Consider the following 22,471-nt stretch of genomic DNA (forward strand, 5'->3'; position numbering starts at 1 on the left):
TAAAAGAAGTGTTGTACTAAACGGGTTGTTCCGCCTTGCGGAACAGTATTTTTTACCTTTGGGCCCTGGGTTGGTGGGATAGAAGTCCTCGCAGATATCCTCAAATCTCATTTTACCATTGCCTTGCATTTGGGTTCAATCCTACTGGGCTACATCTTTCCTGGAGCTGCTGGGGGATTTCCCACCAGGCCCTCGATCCCTTCAGGGGGGTCCACCGTGGAGTTGTTCGCTGCCATCTCTGCACTTGACTGAAATGGACTGGACCTCCCTGTATTTTTAGTGGAACTGCCTACTGATTGTCCTTTAGTACTTGGGAACTTTAAAACACCTGCACTAAACTTTTCTGGAAGTGACTAACATGTTCTTACCTGAACAGTTCACACCAATGAGGCCGAAACATGTCTGCGGATGCTTGTGGTCTCGTGCAGACGGGATGCGACCTAGCAGTTCGGGCTGGACTGCCCCTTTCGGGGTGTGACCAAGCATGATTTGCATATATCTTTCGCCCTTCTGTAATGGTTTGGCAGGTGAAGAATGATGATCTGGAGGGTTGCCCAGAGCAATTGCCAGGGGTTTAAGATTAATTATAGACTTCCAGCCATCATCTCTTTGTTTTGCACCTGGACAGTGACATTTTACCTGGGTTCCCTCCAGGTCCCTGGAGTTAAAATATAAAGACTAGACTTCGTTGGTGCTCCAGATTCTCTTGCATTTTTTTATTCCTGCATTACATTCATGTGCTAGAAAATCCCTTGTGTCAAAACAAGGTCAAACATGTATATCTAAAGCAAACCATCTGAGTAACGTGACTGAACAGCAAGGCTTAGACTTCAGAGGCTGTGAGGGTGGTGAAGGGTTCAGTTAAGCACAGACAATGCACAGTTAACAGAAGATAGGCAGAACGTATCACAATTGTAATTTATTTAGGTCGTAGACAAACTTTTAGAAATGAAAAACCACTAAGTAAAACTAAAACATGCACTACCAATACATACACAAATTCGCTTTGGTGTGCTCTGATAAGAGCACTAGCACTTAACTTTTAAAATACAGTTATAAGCAGTTTTCAGAATAAAACAAGCAAACAAAAAATAGATTCGGGTAAGTAACCATTAGTTTGAGAACGAATTGGATTTTCTAACGCCTTTATTTTCAGCCTAACAAAACCTGGACAACTCTGGTTCTATTCCTAAAAATTCTTTTACTAGATAGAAAAGAAGGGGCCTAGTTCCCTGAAGTCACAGGTACCCATATACGTCTTTTCACTAGGAGTCCCTTTAGGAAGTTGATCAAGTGTTTGCTTGAGCCAACAAGTACTTTGTAAGTGTTCCAAAGCACAATAAGAACAGGAGAAAAGAACAACAGGAGAAAAGTTCTTAACCAACCCTCTCCCAATCTAACCACCTTAGGGGAGGCCCAAGGGTGGATACCCGACCAGAACACCACTGTTTAAGGCTAGGCAAGGGAGAGCCAGAACATTACCTCCATACAACCGTATGGAGACAGGTGGAGAGCAAGTGGGGCAGTTGGGGGCGGAGGGTAGGTTTCCTCACCCCCTACATTCTGATTCACTCAGGGAACATCATAGGAGTTCCTGAATTTGCTGGGCCTTCTGGATTCGTGTTTTGGTTCTATTGAAACAAGTCCAGGGGCCTCAGGGTGCAGAGGTCACATCAGGAGTTTTAGGTTCAAGCTAGTTTGTGGTTCTGCACGCCAATGGATTGGAACTGGATACTGGACAGTAGGAAACACTGACTACTGGTCCACCACTCCGCAATGACCCAAGGACTCTCAGGACGTGATGCAGGTGGAAAGCAGCAGTGGCAAGGAAACTGATGGAAGGCCACCCTCGTGGCAGAGGCAAAGAAACTGGTCCTGCAAGAGAGCTGCGTCTTCAATAAGCTGAGGCTCAACTCAGGACAACAGCCATTGTAGCAAAGTAGCCCAGGAAGACTTCTGGTTAGCCCACAGGATGATTCCAGGACTCTTAAAAGCACTTCCAGTGGCTGGATCTTCGAGTAGAGGCCAGGACTTGTTCCCAGCGTTAGGGGAGGGCAGGTTGAAGCACCAATGGAAGTCTTCAGTAGATTTGCAGAGAGACGGGGCAAAAATGATTAACTTAACTCAAAAAGTCAGGAAATGTTTAAGACAATAGCAAAAAGTGGGGTGTCCCATTGATACCTACAACACGCAAGCAGCAAAATTAAAAATCTTTCCTAACACATTGCTACTTTGTATCACCAAGCTCAAAGTTGTTTCAAGAACTCCCTATAATGCGGAGCAGACGCAGAGTGTGGAAAGAGTGTGCAGTCTACTGCAGTCCCCCCTTCATCTCACTGCTACATTGTTAATTGTGGAGGCAGAGCTACGTTTGCCGTGTGAGCGGAACGTTGTTTCAAGAATTCTCTATACCGCAGAGTGTAGCGAGAGAGTGTGCAGTCTACTGCAGTCTGTGAAGGCTGTGAAATCCGAGAAGGTAACGGATACATTACAAGTGATTGTTGATGGTACACGTAGTCTTGGCTGAACAGTGAACAGTGCTGGTGCACTTTCAGCAATCAGCGCAGAGCTTTAAAGCGTGTGCATTCAATTACTGGAGATTGAAAACTAAAGCAAATTGATATCAACGGCTTGTGGTGCTGATTGAAGCCATCTTCTGCAAGTCATTTTGGCTGCATTGTGAATCAATTTTGGTGCTCCTACAGCCACATACTGAAATCATGCTTCTGCCCATTTAAAAGCGAGCTGAGAGTGTGCTGTTAGTCCCGTGAGGCTAGGACCTTTTCTGCTTCAAAACCGCAAGGCTAATACTGTTAGTAAAGTGTTTGGACTCAGTATCCCGTTTTGCCGCTCTGTTTTGCCTGGAGGCAATATTGTTTCTCATCGACTTGCTCGCTCTGTCAGGGCCTCGCTGCAAACCTATCCCTCAGTAAACAAAAACAGCTGAAACGCGTTAAGCACGCATGTTGTGTGGGTGCTGAGTGTATCGTGTCTGGTGGGCTGTGGGTTAAGGGTGAGGAGGTTGTGGCATAGTACCGCCCCCCCCCCAGCTTGTAGACCACCTTGTGTAGCCCTGCATCATACGGAAAGGTAAGAGCATTGAATTTCAATGTATCTGTAAAAGTAATGACACGTAAAGCAACCCTACGTAGTGCTGCTACACATAATAAACAGCATTCTACAAGATGCCAAACTAAACATGATTTGGTAAAAAATACTACGCATACACAACACTCAACAAGCTGATATCACTGCATTTATTGGAGCCAACCCTTCCTCCTTACCTTGCCACTCATCTATATCACTGGATGAGGATCAAGAGCACTCCATATCACAGGCAAATCGACAACAATTTTTTGCTGAAACTTGTGGTGAACCTTAAACGGCCATCCATGGCAGGTGAAACGTTTTTGCCTGTGACAAATAACCTTGAGGACGCTGTAGATATAAACCTCTCAAACACACCAGACATGGCGGTTTTTGCTTCACACTCTGACTCGGCTAGTACAGACGAGTCAGTAAGTGTCTGATAGCATAAATCGCAGTGACCCTTCTTGGTGTGAACAGAGTGACTTTAAGGCTTCCTTTAGCTTACTAGTGACCAAGATGGACGTCCAATCTGCTACCCTGGGAGGATAGATCAGGGGCAAAATGCTCACCTTGGAAGCAAGACGACAGAGCCCCAGGTTCGGTCCCTGGGTCCGCGCTTAGAAACCTCTGGGTATTAAGCACGTTATAAATAACCTATCATATCATACCCTGGCCCTGATTTTAGTGAAACAGTGTCATAGTAAAGAACTTGCACTGAAATTAATTGACCTCATCTCTTCCTCCATAAAAAATACTGAGCTGCAATCTTTAACCAAAAGTACGTCCAGCCAGCAAGGAGGCACAAATAACCCACCATGTCGCTCAACAAAGTTATTGATTGATAAGAAAGGCCAAAATTACTTTAAAAAAAAGCAATAATCCCTGAGAAAATTAAGAAAACAAATTTGGTGGGTTGGGATTTTGAGGTGGTGCACATTCCCCCTCTGAGGGAATTAGAAATGTCCTCAAGAACAAGCACCAACCACAGTCACTACAAGCCCCTCCTATGCAATCGAATATAACTACTAAGACAAAATACACTGAAAATTCCATTATTAAGAGCGGTTGCTGCTGTAAAGGGACAATAATTCAAAAAACATGCCCCTTATGGTATTATATGCCAGGCATACTTAAAGGGCCCATTGAAAATTGGGGGGGAGGGGTGGACAAGACCCTCTGGAAACATTTTCACTACTAAAGAGATCTCTAAAACAACTAGGGTGATGGAGCCTCAAGTTCCGGATTTGGTTTCCATTGAACATCGACCTGTCAAGTTCGATTGGGCGCAGATGCAAATAAATTACACCACTCCTGAATCCACTGGTTCTAAGATCTCACTACCTGTTATACACCCTAAAGCATTAACAGATAAGGGACCCTGGATTATTTTGTAGAATGTGCCAATAACAGGTAGTCCCTTTCTAAACAGGTCGAACCTCTTGTCTATTCTCAAACAATCGCCTTATTTGGAGGTAATTCAATCAGGTGATATTTTAAAAAATCGACTTAGCCCACAAATTGGGCTTTCGTGGAGTTTGCGTCCCCCTTAATGGTGGCTATTCTGAAAACCCACAAACAGTTGATGGACGCTGGACACACCCTGATTGCCTGCAGAAAAATGCAAGGTCCTAATCAACGTGAAGAAAAGAAATTATCAGTTTGGGGTGGTCAGGGTAATAAGCAAACTTCAGAGCGAGCTGCGTTGAAAGCATTGCAATCTCAAAGCACGTGAAAAAGCAGCAATGACCGAATATTGTATACCATCGTGCCCATTTAACGGGGCAAATTGACCACCAGAATTAATATCTTCAAGCGGATTATCCTGGAATACACTGGGTTTGCGATCATTTTTGGTCTACCCAGAGGGACAAAGATTGATGGTTGATGTGGACATATTTATCTCACAGGAAACATGGTGTATTAAACCTTTTTTTATTGATGGTTTTCAAATACTATACAATCATGCTATCCCTTCCAAGAAGGGTAGCGCGAGTGGGGGCTTAGCTATAGGTGTAAAATCAAATTTGAAATTAACTTTGTCTCCTAATGTGATGAAATCTGCAAACATTTTAATAGGAATTTTGAAATATCCTCTATGCCAAGCTGAAAAAATCCTGATAAAAAATGTTTATGGCTCTCTTGGTTGTGTCCAAACCCGCAAAATTCTGAATATTGTGTTAGAGGCCATTTCAAATTGGTTGGAGCAAACACTAAATGGTCACTCCTTATTTGCACATGATCTAAATAAAAGAGATCTACATTTACTTGATAACCATTCTACTGGGAGCCCTAACTCCTGGTCAAGAATACTAAAGTTTTTGGAACTGTCCCGTGATTGCGACCATGAATTGCAATACACTTGGTTTAGTGGAATAGTGCAATCTTTTATTGACTATGGGATGATTTATCCAGAGTTGGGTCCCCTATGTAGCCCAGTATCTATCACTCACAATAAATTAAGTGACCACGGAGTACTAGTAAGCTAGACTATGAGGATCAAAACAAGTTTCCCCATCGGTGAGCAAATGCTCTTTGGTCACGTCTAACTACGCAGGTAATAGACTCCAATGGGTACCTAGTAACATCAAAATTATAAACAGGCCCATTAACCAAAGTTTGTTGTACTTGAAGGAGATTCTGATTGCAGCTGAATGAGATCTGGGTAATATGGTTACTGCCGTGATGCAATTGCCCACAAATGCGAGGTGTGAAAGTAGAAGAAAACTGAAAGTAATTCAAACCATTTTGATCATATTATCTTGGAAAGAAGGAAACAAAATCGCCGAGCTTGTATGGGGATGAGGTCCAATGCCAGTAGTGATCCTCAACACAGATTAAAAATGCGTACAAATGTGTCCACTAAATTTTGTAATTGGCACAAATTGCATAAATCTTCAATTAGAGGATCTAACTGGCTGAAATTATTTCAGTGGCTAAAGACGCATAATACAGGTACATTTTGGTGATATAATAATTACTGTGTGTTCCTTTCACCAGTAGAAACCAGTCCCATACCACAGGAGGTGTGGTTGTAAGATATCCAACACAGTTATTTTACCTTGGCGAACTCTCCCAGAGAGACCCGGCGATTTGTCAGTCCTGAGATCACGTTCGAGGAAAAGTAGCTGGGCTCACTGGTAGACAGGGACATCATTTAGGGGTTGCCAGGTCTCCCTTGCTACCCCCCTAAACATAAAAAATATATTTATTGTCTTACAAATTGAAGCTGCTTGGCTGTGGCCATTTGAGATATTTGTCTTTCTGGAATTCCATGCAATAATTACTAGACTCATTAAAGGTTTATTTCAGGCGCACTTCAGGGGGTGAGTCACTGATTTAGTCTGCTCTGAAACATCTCAAATTCACAATGCAGACAAAATCCTCCAAAAAGCATTTAGAGTAGAATAAGCATCAATTTCGGACTATGTATTTTCCTTTTTGCAAGTTGCAGTTATAGCATGTTTTTTTCTGCCGATACATATGGTGATCCATTCTTGTATGAAATGTATATCACGTTACAGTAATATTGTAACCATATTTTAGATAGTGTACTTAGAAACAGTGCTATGTGATGCCACATCCTGTTTTGTCAAGGGGTAAACAGTTGTATTCCATCGCTTCCTGTGATGTCACTTTGGGGTGGGTCAAATGACATCACTTCCTGTGATGTCATCAGAGGTCAAGAGTCATGTGGTGTCACTTCCGCTGCCCCTGGCATTTTGGGGAAATGACGTGCCTGCTGGGAGCAGATATTAAGGAGGAAAACTTAGTGCGTCTTATAGGCAAAGTTAAAGCTTCAAGGGCGCCCGACAGAATCACAAATCTGTTTAAGAGTGACAGTATACTGTGGGCTAGGGTATTGGAGGTCCTCTTTAATCACACAGTACAGACTGGTAAATTGCCATTCAGTTGGCGGAGATCCATTATGGTCCCGATTTTTAAGAAGACAGTAGATTAGAACCATCGAACTACCGCCTTTTGGCCATGATGGACTGCAGACAAACGGTTTGCCAATATTCTTTTGGAGTGGCTGTCATTGCTGTATTTCATACAATCTCTATACACAAATACATCAATTGGTATTCGTCTTAGTGCAGAGGGTCACTACTGCGAATATATACCAACAAATTTGAGCCTCAAGCAGGGTTGTGCACTTGGTCCAGTTTTATATAATGCTTATATAGCAGATCTGGAAACAGCCTTGAAGTCTGTACATAATTTCCCACCAAGGATAAATGGTACAAATGCAGCCGGTATGCTTTATGCCAAGGATATTATCTTTGATCAAACACAAATTGGTTTGCAGCGAACACTGAATGCCTTGTCTATTTATGCCAGGTAAAATGAAATGGTCATAAATAAAATTAAGACCAAGACGATGAGCCTAGGAGGATCCCACAGAGCTGTTGAGAGAGTTAAGTGGCAGATGAAGACTATCGTATTGGAAAATACCCAGGAGGTTCTCTACCTGGGTTTTCCCATAACAACTAAACCATCCACATCTTATTACGAGGTCTTTGTATACGCAGAAATGTGGAAAGAATGGTTGGTTATAAAAAACTACATAGAGCATCGCAGGGGGTGTAATATCCAGGGATTTGTGGAGATCTATAAGATGAGCATTGTTCGATATGCCCTAGAAGTTCTACCACTGGCTCTGGTAACTTGGCTGAAAACACTTAAGGCCAAATTTCTGCGATCATCATAAACCTTCCTAATGGAGTACCTGTCGAAGCGTCAAGACTTGAACATGGTCTCCAATTCCTGCATTCAATGTGGTTAGTCAAAAAAGTGCTACTTTTTGCCAAACTGTGTAAAGTTGATCAGTCCTCCAATGACTTATTGAAGTTATTAGGTCAAAAGAGGTATGGAGACTGTCAAAACTATTTAATTGGCAAACTCTTTACCTTCACCAAAATATATCTGTCTAACTTGGGCTTAGACCTGGAGGTGTTCGAAATCCACCATGATTAGTAAAAAGTTATTAAAAGCAAGGCACAGCAAAAGCATCTGGAGGATAGCATTGACAAACTGCATAAATTGAAAAGATACAGGGAAAATTTGTGTCAAGGCTTTAAGGGTGGGTTGCCACATAGCTACCTAACAAAGCTCTAGCCCAGAGTTGACGTGTATCACAATGCAGCTCCACTTTCAATATTTTGCAGACTAAAGAATGTTAGTCACTGGAAAAATCTCATAGTACAGGATGTACTATGCAGGGGCTGTAATCTGGTGCCCGAGACCTCTTGACATATATTGACCTCCTGCCCGGCTTAAACGTATTATTATAGAAGGGGATACGGAAAATAAGTCAGCTTGCTGTAAAATATTAGTGGGGATCAATTTTGGGCCACATTGGTGGGGGCGCAATCAAGAGTGATAAATGTAGCAGCCTTTTTTTATCTGGAAATTGGTTTCGAATTTAAAAACGGATTAATAAGCACACAACACACTTTACTCTAACTTTTAAGGATGATAGAATGCCAATATGACCTTTGCTTGTTTTCAGAGTGTCTATAGAGTCTTTTTACCTTTTATATTATTACAGTTTTAATCTAGGCGTTATTTCTTATGGTTAAATGTACTTGCTTCTTAGGGATGTGGAGATATTGGAAGTTGTTTTATTGTATTATGAAAATATGTATTTTTTTTCAAATGTGCTTAAAGTTTGAAAAAATTAACGCACAATAAATAAAAAAACTTTTCACCTGTGCTTACTAAAGTATAAATGTCTGTCTCAAGAATGTAATGAGTCCTGGTGATTAGCAGTACCTGTCTGATTTATTTGGACTGTGTGGTGTTCCTAAATCCATCTGCATTTTAGGAAGTCCCGCCTTACACAATTGCAATTGAAATGCCGTGTGGCTATGTGTCACTAGTTGCTACATTTGTAGCTCTGCCTTTTCTAGGAGTGCAAGGAATCCTTGTGACAGGTACTGTAAGTGCATCTTTGTTGTTCCGTTTTAAAATGTAACCCCTTTTCTCATCTCTTTAGCTCTATGTATTTACTGTTTAGCATGTTCCTAGGTGATGTAAGGAACTCATGGTGGCAACATTAAAGACAGACACAAGTGATCACAGTTCATGGTTGTTCATTAAACCGTATAAATGGGTGAGAAAAACACCTAATCTAAACCTAAATCTAAGATGGAAGCATGCTACGACCATCAAATAATAATAAGGCAGTCCTAGTGGCATCTTGTTATTGCCAATCCTTACCACTAAGTTACAAAATAGTGTGGGATAATGTTCACCAGAAAAGAAAGAAGTGTTCCCAAAATGATAAGTCAGGATGGTATAACTGGGGTCTCCCTTCACTTTCATTCAGGATATCAGCAACTTTTAACAATCGAGAGTCTCAATGTCTTTTTAAACAACTGTTCATTGTGGACATCCCTCAGCCGCTTGTCGTCAAAATGTTTACGGGGCATTACGTTTGCTCTCATTCGCGGGCATCCCTCAGCCGGGTTCACATTTGCCAGTTTAGCACAGTTTACTTAGTTGCAACACCTTGCAGGATTTACTTCCCTTAGCCTTTTCCAGCCCCCAGCCAGCCTTCGACCTCAGCCCCCCCCAGCCAGCCTTCGCCTCAGCCCCCCCAGCCAGCCTTCGCCTCAGCACCCCCCCAGCCAGCCTTCGCCTCAGCACCCCCCCCCCCAGTCAGTCGATTGTACAAGGGATTTGGTTCGACCCCTGTATGACCATCTTAACTCTCTATGCTTGCCTTGCCTATGGCCTCTGCGTACTATATTGTTCACAAGAAAAGGGGACCAGCCAGAATCTTTTCGAATGGACGCCCACGTGGTGCCGGACCACTCTGCAGCTGGTCTTTCCCAGGGTTTTAAAAGTTCAGTAGCACACAAGTTCTTTGTTCATAAAAAGTTGCTGTTTGTAACCTTCGCGCATCACCTTCCAGTTTACTATCGGTTCTCCCTCCAACTCACCGGCTGTGCTGACCTTGTCGTTACTTGTCTCTGGGGTCAAGGATGGGACCACGGTGACAAGCGCACCTCCCCGCCTCAGTTATCAGTGCGGGAGGGTCCTGTGCACCGCTGACATCTGCAACACCACACGTCAGCTGTAGTACACGGATTTATGATTCCTTTCATGGAGGCTTTGCGGGCTTCGGTCGGAAAGTGCAAGCAAAATTCCCCTCGTTGTTGTCCTTGCCTGTCTCACCGCCTTTCTTCTCTGTTTGAACTGCCATCATGGAATAGCTGCCTCCTTGCGAGTTTGTCCTTGCTCAAATTGTGCTCTCGTGCTCCGTCTTTTATCTCTGTGGGGAAGTGAAAGGGCCGTCGGGTGTGTGTAGTTATTGTCAATTGCCCGACTCTGCCTGACCCTTGTGTTGGGACAAGTCAGGTAAACAGCTCTGGTGTTGCTCTGTTGTCTTTCACTGTGTAAATAAGTGTTTGTGTCGGAAAAGGGGCGGGGGTAGAGCTTCCAAGTATCCTAGTGTGTAGGAGGGGCAAAAGCCATTATAAAGGAAGGGGATACCATGTCTCACCCATCGGTGTCCCACTTCCACTCCCCGAAGACCCCCCCCCCCAATCCAAGTGATCCTCCCCCACTGGTCCACCCCCAGGAACTGGATCCAATAGCGATGACCGTTTCCTGACCACCTGAAGGACAGATCTCCGGGAACTAGCGGGTGAGACACCTTCAGGTTACTCACAGTGCTAAGGAGCAGGAATGCAGAGTTAATTGGGTGGCAGCACGGGAACCAAGCACGACTCTGCAAATACAATGGCTCACTAGGCCCCCCTCAACCCCAAGTCTCTCTGCCCTCCCCCTGTTCCCATTTGATTATATGTACAGTACTGATCATCAAATAGTGCCTCACAAGTTATATTTATTTTATAAATACACTAGGTCCTTCTGGGGTTAATGTGCCCAAAGTACATATTTTGTTTAACCTGATGGATTTCATGTGCATTACTTTATTAAAGTGCATCTTGTTCAGTGAAACCGCGTGTAATGATTTTTTTTTTTTAAGTTTACTGTGTGGACCAACTAACCATCCCACCCAGTCCTCCTTCCATCCTGAAGTTAACCCTGACTACTCTGCTATGTCTAGCACTTTTAGAGGTGTTTGGCTTCCCGTTTAGTGTGTTGTTCTGCCATTACGCTAGGTGGTTGTACAGCCCTCACCAATGACCTGTACAAAAACCTCCTTAACATCTGCCAAAGCGAGAGGATCAAGAGGTTTGTAAGAAATAACTGATAACACAATATTTAGGGCCCATAACGGGCGTGGAGACCTAGCCTAAACAGCGGCAAGAGACAGAGAAGACCATCAAAGTGCCATCACATGACCAGATTAGAGAACGAAAGCGGGCTAAAATAAGCTTCTGCATTCCCCCGATATCCACCAAGCATGTGCAGCAAGATTCTACCTGCACGTTTGATTCTGCTAAGTGCGAGACTAAGGATAGAACTTGGTCTGGAGAACTCTAAAGTGGGTTCAGACCCTGTTCTAATGACTAGTGGCAAAATCCCACCCACTTCTACTGTACTGATTACATACAGAGGACTTGGTCAGTTGAATTATCTTCAAATTCACCTCTGAAGGCTTAGCTGACAAGCCAGCATCTAAAGAACAAGCTCACCAAATTCAGCAATCGAGGGAAGGGGTGAAAAACATTCCCTTACTGCAAGAATCATTAAGTCTGAGAAACATGTCCTGGCTGGCCCGTGCAGCATTGTGCGAATTAGAGGCGTCCAAGACAATCTCCACTTGGCCACCGCATATCAGCAGAATTGGTAGATACATATTGACCTGTTGAAAAATGAATTATCATGTGTCTGAGGGAACCAGGATCGTTACCTCCCTCCAACTGTGAAGTGAAGGTCTTGCACCTCCTATTGAACAAAGAGATAAACATATCCTTATGTGCAGCCCACCACTTGTGGAATATTTCATCCAGTACCAAGAAGTGGAGTTCCCACTTGTGATGGCCTGCACAAGCCGACCTAACTTGTCAGCTTTCACATTCTCTAAACCAGGAAGATGGACTGCCCCGAGGAAGATATGAACACTTTTCTTTTTGCAGCTTTCCCCTCCATTAACATCAATGGAATCACCCAATTTTTGCTATGATTTGAATTCTGTCCTTAATTTGAGGCACGTTTGCTTTACTTTCCTTCCTCAGATAATCTCTTTGTTTTACTGTTCAGCCCATAAGGCTACCAGCAAAGGGGTATCCTCTTCGCTTTGTGAGATTCCTTTTCTGTTTCACTGTAGCAAACATCACCCTATAGTGAACTGCTGAAGAGAGTTTTTATACCCCTTTTATTCTTGTTACTTTTACGAGGCTTTGAACATGGGCTGGTGGCAACATATATTACTGCATGCATATTTGCATTTTACAGTATAATGCCATTTTAAGTACCATATACTCAAAATGGGCATACCACACATGTGATTCTGCTGGCTCGGAAGGAAGGACGAGGGGGGGCTCTTCTGGGAGCATGTTTTCCCCTATATTCGTGGTATTAGCCAATTTGCTAGTTTATAATCCATCGAATGGTACATTTGACCAAATTCGGCCTGTACCAATCGACGATTATAAAAAATGTCATACATGTGGAGCGGGGATTGCAGGGGTGTCACCCGCTCCCCATGTTCAGTATTTTTGGCTTTGGCAGTTGCAGGGTTGTCCCTCGCTTCCTGAACATTGGAGGCGGGGGACCCCCCACAAGAAAAAGAGAAATAAAGAATAAGGGACCCGGGCGGCATAGGATCCGACCCGCGTTAGAGGGACGGATACGATGCCGCAGGGGAAGCGGAGGTGAGTAAGCAGCTAAGTAGGGGAGGGGGGTGTGGTGTAAGGGACGTTAGAGTGTTTGGCAGAAGCGCAAAGCGATTCGCTGCAAAATTGACTAAGGTCAATTCCGTAGCGAATAATTGCACTTCGGTCAAACAACCCAAATCCCCACAAAAAGGGAGAAAGCCATATAAAGGTTATGTTGGGCATAATAGCTCCACTCCCATTAGATGGTCATCCCCAAAGTATGGAAGAAAGGGGACGGGACGATGACGTATGGTATTTAACAAGTAATCAAGGTGTTTATCTAAAACAGTTCAGACTACATAAGCATTTCTTTCTTCTTAGAGAGTACACAACAAAATAGTATTTTGAAGACCGATTGAAATGTAGTTTTAGATCACAATACCTTTTAATTCATTCTGGCTTTCTTCTCTCCTTTTTTCAAGTTCTTTCCGGTCATAATTTAACCTTCGTAAGCACATAATGCCGCATTGTAGGCTGTTCCTGTTGGTGGATAAAATTTGAAATGAAAACCCCACCATCAAGCAGAATTGCCAAATTATAGTTTAAAGTCACTAATAATACCTGTGAAAGCTGTCAACCATTTTAAGTTGTCCACGTAGATCTTTCTTGGTTAAGTGATCCAGCATTCTAGCATCCACCAGGCATTCCATGAAATAACTACGGTACTGAGGTAAGCCTAAACTTGGTAACCACTCGTTGCCTATCCACTCATGGTTCATGTCACCATATGCCAAGGTCTATAATGAGGAAAAAGACAATTAGAAAATGTTCGATATTAAAAACAGGAGCTTTTCATATAATTTTTTTTTACCCCATTCATGTTGACCACAGAATTTAATGTCAATGCCAATTTGACTTACATGCTTGGAAAAGAAATTAACATTTTAGTAAGTGTAAGCTAAAAAAAATGCGTAATTCAGAAAAAGCTTTGCACTTACAGGTGCTGAGTCATAAGGGGCAGACTAGCCATGAAACAGCAGAACTTCTAGCATTGATCTGCTTTGATAATAGACATTAAATTGCAAGAGGGAATGCACACTGGTGTGTTTGATGAGCTTCCTGACTGTGCACTCTTACCTTAACAGTCCTAGAAAGTGGTTTTATGAACCATTTCAGTTTAGATCAACACTGTGTCCTTTTTGTACACATTCCTCACGTGATCATAGCACTAATCGGTTCATCGGATTGCTCTCTCACTTTTCTTGTTTTATCCTGCGATACTTTTACACCAAAATTCCATTCCCATCTCTGAATAAATGGCACACCGGCACGAACGCTAGGATATATGAATATATGATTCACTGCTGCATGCAGTTTCTGCATATCCACATTTGCCTATTTTACATAATGAAACATCAAAAAAATATTTTACATTCAGCTGATTGAGCTTTTCACCCTGAACAATTTAAAAAAAAGGAAGTTTCTAGGACTTTGTTCAGAAATAATAAGCAAAAATGTGATTGCATATGTCAGATTTAAAAGGCATTTTGTTCTTACTTTACAAAATATTAAAATAAATGGCATATCTAGTACCTCTACCTGGTAACGCAACGTCTGGTACCCGATACTGCTGGTTCCTGAGCTGGCAATTATGACTGCTTAGAATGCTGGTTGGCATGGCGCAAGTTCTTTGAGGTTTAGTTTCAATAAAGAAAAACATTTGGTTGTTTAGGGAATTCCAGAGAGTGCCAAAGATTGTATGGCCCATTCTCCGGGCCGAAGCTCATTTCCTTGGAGCAAGAAACCCCCCCCCCCTCCCTATAGTTATTGGGGAGGGAATATCATTTGGCAGCCTTTAAAAGTCATTTTATTCTCCCCTGTGAGGGTGTGAAGGTGAGAGTCGGACATAGTGGAGTCAGTTTTTGGTATTTTATTGAAAGTATAAGAGGTTGGAAAATACCCATCTTTCGCTATGACTAAGAGGAATTTCCCTACCTGGCAACAATAAACTAAAGGGTCGGTCAGGATGTCAAATAAATACAAGTCCACCGTCGTGTTCAAACAACCCATTTCCTGCCCTTGCACTATGAACTCAAAATAAGGTGAGAGGTGAATCTCTTCAAAGTTCCTTAACAAAATAAAGTTCCAAAGGTGCAAAGTTCAATTTGGGTTTGCATTGCCAAGGCTGTCTGTTTCATATATCCAAATGGTTCACCCGAATTAATGTTAGGGAGATGACTCCCTCCCCCTAACCTTTCCAGATGCGGCGTGCCAAGGACAGCAATACGCTTCGCCTGGTTTTTTCCCCACTTTAAAATTGGCTAAGAGGATGCCTCCCTTCTCCCTTAGCTTTCACAAAGTTCTCAATCCGCAGCCCTGGTATACTTGTCCGACAGGGACTGCTTCTACTTTCTTAGTGTGTGGGGGTCCCAGACCAGTTGTCTCAGTTCCTTCTTTAGCAGACCCAGCTCACTGGTCTTCCAAGTACTGTGACTATAAAGATTTAGAGTATGGCTCTTCCAGAGAGTATGCGAGTAGTAGTTGTTAGTAGTACTACTACTACTACTACTACTACTACTACTACTAACACTACATCCATAGGCTTCAACGGGTCCTTGCACCTTTTCAATATTAAGCTGTGGCTTTCCTAGTTTATGGATCCCCTAATGCTGCACCTGGGTAGGAGTGCTACCATAGACTTCAATGGATCTTGGGGTCTCCCTGCACCTTCCTGTCCCTTGTCTGGGTGTCTTGGTACTTGGTTCCCTCTCACCTCCTCTGGTTAAGGTAGGGTACACAGCCCCTCCAGCTCCTGCAGAGGATATCGGTTCCATGCTCCTCCAGGGAAGGCTTGAAAACACTTCCTGGTTCTTTTCCTGTATTTCTATTGGGAGGGAACCAAAAGGAAACCGGTTACCACTAGAACGTTTAAAGTGGTTCATGGATGGAGGTAACCCTTGTTCCTCTGTTCATGTCCCTCGTGTCAGTACCTACAAGGTAACTTTCTGTAAGCAGGTCTTCTCCCTCATACCAGTACTTTTTAGGGTAGCGGCAGGATGCCACCACTCATGAACCTATTAGAGAGGGGGATTTTTTTTATTTTCTTTGCTTGTTAGACACTTATACAAGAAGCAGGAAGGGGGGGTCTAGGGTTTAGTGTCAGTTAAAGGGCGAAAATATCGCTTCCTCTCAGGGTCTCATCACAGAAAGGGGTTCCTCCCCGTTTCAAAGTGACAACGCCTTGTGCTACGTTACACCCCACATTTCTTTTACAATTCCACCAAACAGGGAAACAAAAATGTTTCAATCAAACTCACATTAAGTTTTATATCTTTAGTATCTCTTATGTTTCTTTAGATCAGCTGATTCTCAGTCCTATAAAGGAAGACAGAGAATACAGGGCCCAATTCAGTTTTTCATTTTCCTATAAACTGTTGTGCTTTGTATCCCAAATTTGACTGTTTTTCCATTTAACAATGCATTTCTGGATTCTTCCATATAACTGAAAATATTTATTTTTGTGCTTTTTACTTTGGACATATGTTCTTGTCATAGGTGGTAGGCTAACATTGCACATTAACTTGCACATGTCTTTCAGATACTGCAGCTTTGCTTCCTTTTCTTTTGTATCGATTTCCCTACAGGATGCTGGAGGACTGTTGCCGCGAGCAACACGTACCAAGCCAAAACCTGCAAGGCAAAGCTATGATCTTCACTCAAAAGGGGAGACCTTCCACAGTGTCACTCCCTTTAAACTGGTGGGCTGAAACAGTTCTAATTCCTGCATCGCCACGGTCATCCTCATGGAGCTGTAAGGAGTGTCTTATCTGGAGCACCTGAGCTGGGGAATGCTAATGTTGCTGGGATCTTGTGCAGCCTAGTGCTGCAACATGCAGTGCATCCTTGTTGAGGGCCTGGGACCTCACACTCTGCTGCCCACTGCAAGAATGGGAGTCCTGGTAGAACCGGTCTCCTGTGGCTTTTCTTCCTGCTGCTTGCCTACGGTCTCACTTCAACTGTTCATCTTGCCTGAGGCCTCCAACACCATGGAATGGTTACAGATGGTGAGAGCAGCCATCTAGAATAGGCTTAACTTACCTCAGGTCATTGTTCATTTGGATTGGGGTACAAGGATCTGGATTACAGACCTGTTTTGAATTCCTCCTGGATCCAATCAGATAATAGAAGGCATAAAGTCCTACCCTGCAGCTACCAGTGCTTGAGGTGGAACCTAACTGTTAGCATCTTGTCTGATGTTCCTCTGTATGACTTGGATAGTTAACTTCCCCTTCCCAGGACACCCAACATTCTACTACAAATCCATTGTACACAATATAGTACTACCACAACATTCCATGGTAGAACTATGAAATACTTTGCAAACTTCCCTTCAGTGGCATAGCAGAAAACTGAATACTTATATTAAGATTGACGAACTCTGTCCCTATGATAGTGCTTGAACACAAAGCTAAGGACTGGGTTGCTTGTTTTGCCTCATAGCATTACAAGGCCTATTCAATAATGGGGAACATTTCCCCCACTACCTGCCACTTTAGGTTCTGGTAAATTTTACTACCTAAAATGTGCAAACTCTTAAGTGTGGTGTCTATTTCAATTTGGACACCAAATAGTTTTGAGTGTGAGCAAATACTGTTAGTTACATTTTAGCATCTTTAACATAATGCAAATGTGCAGCTAAATAAAAAGATGCACATTTTGACCTACCTGTGCGGGCATTCTTTTGCATGCCAAGCTCTTGTGTGTGTTAATTGTAGTGTGAATACAAACACCTTATGTCCCAAGTCTTGACCTAACTGCCTGTGCTTGTTACCAAGAGAAAGTTAAGATCAGACTTGAGAAGTTTGGCTTTCCAGAACTTTATACTTGGTAGTGATACTGAAAACCATCCTAACACCACTTATAAAAAGCTCACGTATAACAATACACATAAATAGCATTAAAGAATCTTTAAAGTCTGTTCTAGAACCCAATTCAAGAACAATAACATTTGGCATCAAACATACTCAAAATAGTGCATTAGTAGTTAAAACATAGGCTATTCTGCAACGGGAAATGCTGCAGGAGGACAGTATTACGAGAGTGAAAAAGACAAATTAAAGCATGTAGGGCTAAGGAAAGTCCTTATATATATCTGTTAAGAAAGCAAAATATATAAATGAAGCCATACAAATATAGGAACAAGTGTTAAAGACACCATTACCTTGCAATACTTCATAATGCCAAATTTAAGACACCCATAATTAACAGTTACCCAAATATAGTGTTTTGTACAATACGTCACAGATGAACTAATTACATATTATACAGTAATGTTCTTTCTGATGGTTAGGTCCTCTGTCCCTGGTAAGGCAATTTTTGTACAACCCTTGGTTGAGGGATCTACCACCACTGACCTTCATTGGGGGCCAACACATCGGACAAGAAAGGGAAGCTAAACCTCCCTTATAGGTAATTTAGATAGAGTAACAACAACATCTAACTCTCAGGTAGGGGTAACAGGGTGACACATAGGTATAATTAGTCCACACACTTATCCCTAAAAAATACACAACATTGATATACTGACAAATATATACTTTTTATCATGCTAGATCTCTATCAGGACCAATAAGTACTTAGCAAATAATACACATTAAAAAATACATAGTATATTATAAAATTGTAAATGTCTTAAGACTACCCAGACACTGCCGTAATGTGGGCCCACTATCTCAGGTAGGCGCCCAACATAAATTAACAGGTGGTGGGGGGAAGGAAGCACTAGGTAACCACACAACCCCACAATACATGTAAAATACCCTATGGTACTGCACATTTAAGCATAGTGTCCTACACACACAGCCTTCCTCCGTTATGGATGGTAGGTCCTAGACCGTGGGTCAGGACTAATCATAGGCCAGGGCTAAACTGGAACAAGACAGATATTTGAACCTATTAGTGAAATAGTCCTAAACCCCCCTTAGGCCCGCACCGATACACCACATAAATTCAGCCCCCTGGTGCATAGTATTCAAATAATACAAATGCCTCCATGCTAAATAATATCATTCTAGAGGGTGGAAAAAACAGTTCTACCCGCAGCACAATGCCTCCATACATTTTAGAAACAATTACCAGTACAATTCACTACTAAAATCAGATACAGTGTAGTAATCATTCACATTTAAAGGAAAAAAAGACAAGAACTTTAAAAATACATTAAACATTCTTGATGTTTACTAAAAACCCAGTTCTTGTTCTAGACCTCCACAAACCCCTTGTGGGAACTGGAAAAATGTCCATGGATAGGTAAGTACCACCAAAATCCCCTTAGAGCTCCAAAGCAGGCAGAATGTTACATAGACTTTATTGTGACAAGGTCAATGGCCACCCAATTGTATGGAGGTAAGCCAATTTTACCCCACGTGTGTGCATTCCGTGGCAAACAACCTAGAGAGGACCTGAGGAGACTCCAATGAAGCAATCCAGAGTTCAGTTGAAGAACCAGAAGCCCCAGAAGAAAATGCAGAAGCAGGAGGACATCCCAAATGTAAGTCAATGAGAAATGTGGTTGGGATTTGCTGCCAAACAATTATGTCCCCGGATCAGAGGGACCCCTGAAGGAGAGTATCCAGAATAGTCACCCAACCCAAAACCCACAGGCAAGTACTCACAGTGGAATTTCCAGTGAAAACAGCTTCAGCACGGTGCTCAAGGGCTTAAACCTTGAGCCAACAATTATTGCTATGATCAAGGAAAAGAAAAGCCAGCCTTCTCACAATGACCGTCAAGCAGGGAGTGGAGAATACATCAGGGACGACTCTGGGCAGGCTGGTGAGCCGGTGAAGACGGACACAGGCAGCTCAGTGGACAACAAAAGAAGGGCACACTAGCAGAAAACTCTCCCAGCACAGGGATAATGGCTGGAGATATCCTTGGACGCACCAAGAAGCAGGTCATTTGGGGGTGTTGGCGCCCCAAACCCCTTCCAGACATCAGCAGCTTCCAGCAAAAAGACAATTGAGCCTGACAGTAAACAGCAGTAAACTTCTGAGAAAACTGCTCCAGAATGGAAGGGTCGACCCAATGCATTAGGGGAGGCAGCAGGCGAATTCACTAAAACCTTGACTGAATATCCAGACGCAGAAAACCTACTCTGGGATATGCCCAAACTACTGTACTCAGCCAATATGACCAAGTGAGTTTAAAAATTGAAAACACTGAGGTGATCGGTGGGAAAATTACTTCAGCAAGTTCCAGAACAATGCACCAAGAGGCTGAAGCAGGGACTAGGCAGAACCTTAAGTAACATTGCAAAATGGGGCTGGCCAAAAGCCAGTCCACCAATCGTTACAAAGGGCAAAGGGTCAGATGATAGCGGTTGGTCATTAGGACTGCCACTCAGCCTAGACCCCCCCCCGCACAGGAAGTTAAACAGAGCCCAGAGACAGACTGATCTAAACCAGATAAAATCAATATGAAGGTGTCCATGTGGGCTCACTAATAGAGCAGCAAGACTTATCCTTGGCCTTAAGCCAGGGACCGTATTCCTTTAGCCCTAAAATCGCTCCACTGGCTCCCGGTGGCTGCAAGGATCAAATTCAAGACCCTCTGTGTCAACCACAAGGCCTTCTGGGGCCTCCAACTACACATTCTCCACCTTTTCCTCACTAAATACTCCCCCGCTAGAGCCCTTACGCTGCTCTCACTCCCAACTCTGACTGTCAAACGCTTCTCTAAGCAGAAAGTGGGGGTCAGAGTTCTCCTAGGCCGGATTCTCCCTCTGGAATGGCCTACCAGCCCCTCTCAGACTTGAGCCGGACCTCAGGTTCTGGCAACTGCTCAAAACTCTGATCTTTTCTACCCTTTTCCCTTCTAATCACTTCACTGCCGCTGTGACTGGTGGCCTGATCATCATGAATCTCTGGGGTTATATGTGATTTTACCGACCATAATTACAGAGTGATACATTTCATCGCGGATAAAATAATGAAAAACACTGATTTAAAAAAAAAGAAATTGGGGGATAGCCCCACCAAGCCCCCTGTTTTTTTACCATTATAACGCCACCCCAGCCCCACCCCGACCCGTTTATCTAGTTAATGATTGCAGTGTTTTATGGTATTACGGTCCACTCTGAAATTTACCACTGTAATGTTTTAGATATATTGACTGGATATCATTTCAGGCCCTTCTTGCCAGTCGATACCAGCTTGGCTGCTCGGCATCTCACCCGTGGGAGCCGCTTGCACTTAGCCTGAGGTTCTCCTCCCTAGCTCCCCTTAAGACCTCCCTCCCGGGCCCTCCACTGTTGTTGCCCATTCGTCTGCCCCGCCACAATCTTCTGCACTTCTCCTTTCTGCACTTGCATGGCCGAATGCCACAAGGCCTAGTAGGACCATGACTATTTCACTGTTTTTGCCATTGTTATTTTTCCCTTGTGACCTTCCCATTTAGCCTTGTGGTACTTTGATACATTAAAAGCGCCTAACAAATGCTCAATAAATAAAAACAAAATAAATAACTATGGAGCCTGCCATGTGGGCTCACTAATAGCCCAATATGGAGGATGCCATGTGGGCTCGCAAAGACCCCACATGCTTAGAACAGTCCTTTTGAACCTTCCTTGTAATTGTTGTCCTGAACAAAGGGAGCACTAAAATATAAGATGGCAGAGAATAGAATCACAAAAAGGTGGCTCAAAGGCCACACAAAAGGTACATTGGTTACCAATGCGGTTAAATGGCTTGCACACCTGGTGATGCAAAAACTAAATTACAGATACCTCCAACTTACACCCAAATACCAATATAGTGTGATATGATCACCCTAGCTTAAAAATAGGTTGCCTAAAAGGCACCCTTGAGATCACGTGCCTTAGGTTGACCCAACATCATATACCTTTAGTAAGGCAAGCAAGGTTGCAATGCCAAAGAGACGTCGGGGGAAGTCCCTTTGGCAACCAAACACAAGTCAGTGAACCAATAAAAATAAAAGGGAAAAATGCAAAACGTTGAGGGGCTATGAAAGGTGGCCCTAGGATCTCTAAAAATAGTAATTCTCTTTTTTAAAAATGTATTTGTATTGCTTATACCATGAACCTAGCTAGAGAGCATGAAGCGCTTTACAACAGAAGGGTGCCAAGCATGGGGCTTGGCATTTTATACAGTAACACAGTAATGTTGTTGGAGGGACGGCTTTTTATTTCATCCAGCAGGTATTGTACAAAGGCCATGTTTTTTGGATAAGGGCGTGGCAGGAGGACTACTTGCGTGTTTCCTCTCTATGGGCTAGCTTAGACTCCAACCTCTTGCTAGTTTTGCTATGTGAGGTGCGAGAGCCTCCAGAGGTGTGGAGTTTATCCACCAAGTATGTTGGTGCTCCGTTTGAGAATATGTAGGGGATATATGTAGTTTTGAATATGAACCCAGCGAGGAGAGGGAGCCAGTGAAGTTCACGCAGTGTTGGGAGAGATACAGTCAGATTTCTGGACACCTGTAATGAGGCGAACTGCGGTATGCTGAGGGCTGCCTTCAGCAGGGGCAGGTGAGTGGTTAGACCATTACGGAAGGTATTGCCCCTGATATGCAATATCACAAGGACTTGGGAAGTCATTAAGGGGATGAAGGGTTTGATTTTGCAGTGCG

General features: G+C 43.1%; 1 protein-coding gene across 15 annotated transcripts in view; it reads right to left on the reverse strand.

Moving 5' to 3' along the window:
* PPFIA1 (PTPRF interacting protein alpha 1) overlaps positions 1 to 22,471 on the reverse strand; it is a 1,842,515-nt gene that overhangs the window by 417,082 nt on the left and 1,402,962 nt on the right. For all 15 annotated transcript variants that reach the window (XM_069623437.1, XM_069623430.1, XM_069623431.1 and 12 more), the window contains 2 exons: positions 13,446 to 13,621; positions 13,267 to 13,364 (listed from right to left, as the gene is read on the reverse strand). In XM_069623437.1, coding sequence (XP_069479538.1) covers positions 13,267 to 13,364; positions 13,446 to 13,621 — 274 coding nt within the window. The remainder of the gene's footprint in view (positions 1 to 13,266; positions 13,365 to 13,445; positions 13,622 to 22,471) is intronic.

This window comes from Ambystoma mexicanum, chromosome 11 (genome assembly GCF_040938575.1).
Source record: "Ambystoma mexicanum isolate Mex_15411 chromosome 11, UKY_AmexF1_1, whole genome shotgun sequence".
In the NCBI taxonomy this organism is placed as follows: domain Eukaryota; kingdom Metazoa; phylum Chordata; class Amphibia; order Caudata; family Ambystomatidae; genus Ambystoma; species Ambystoma mexicanum.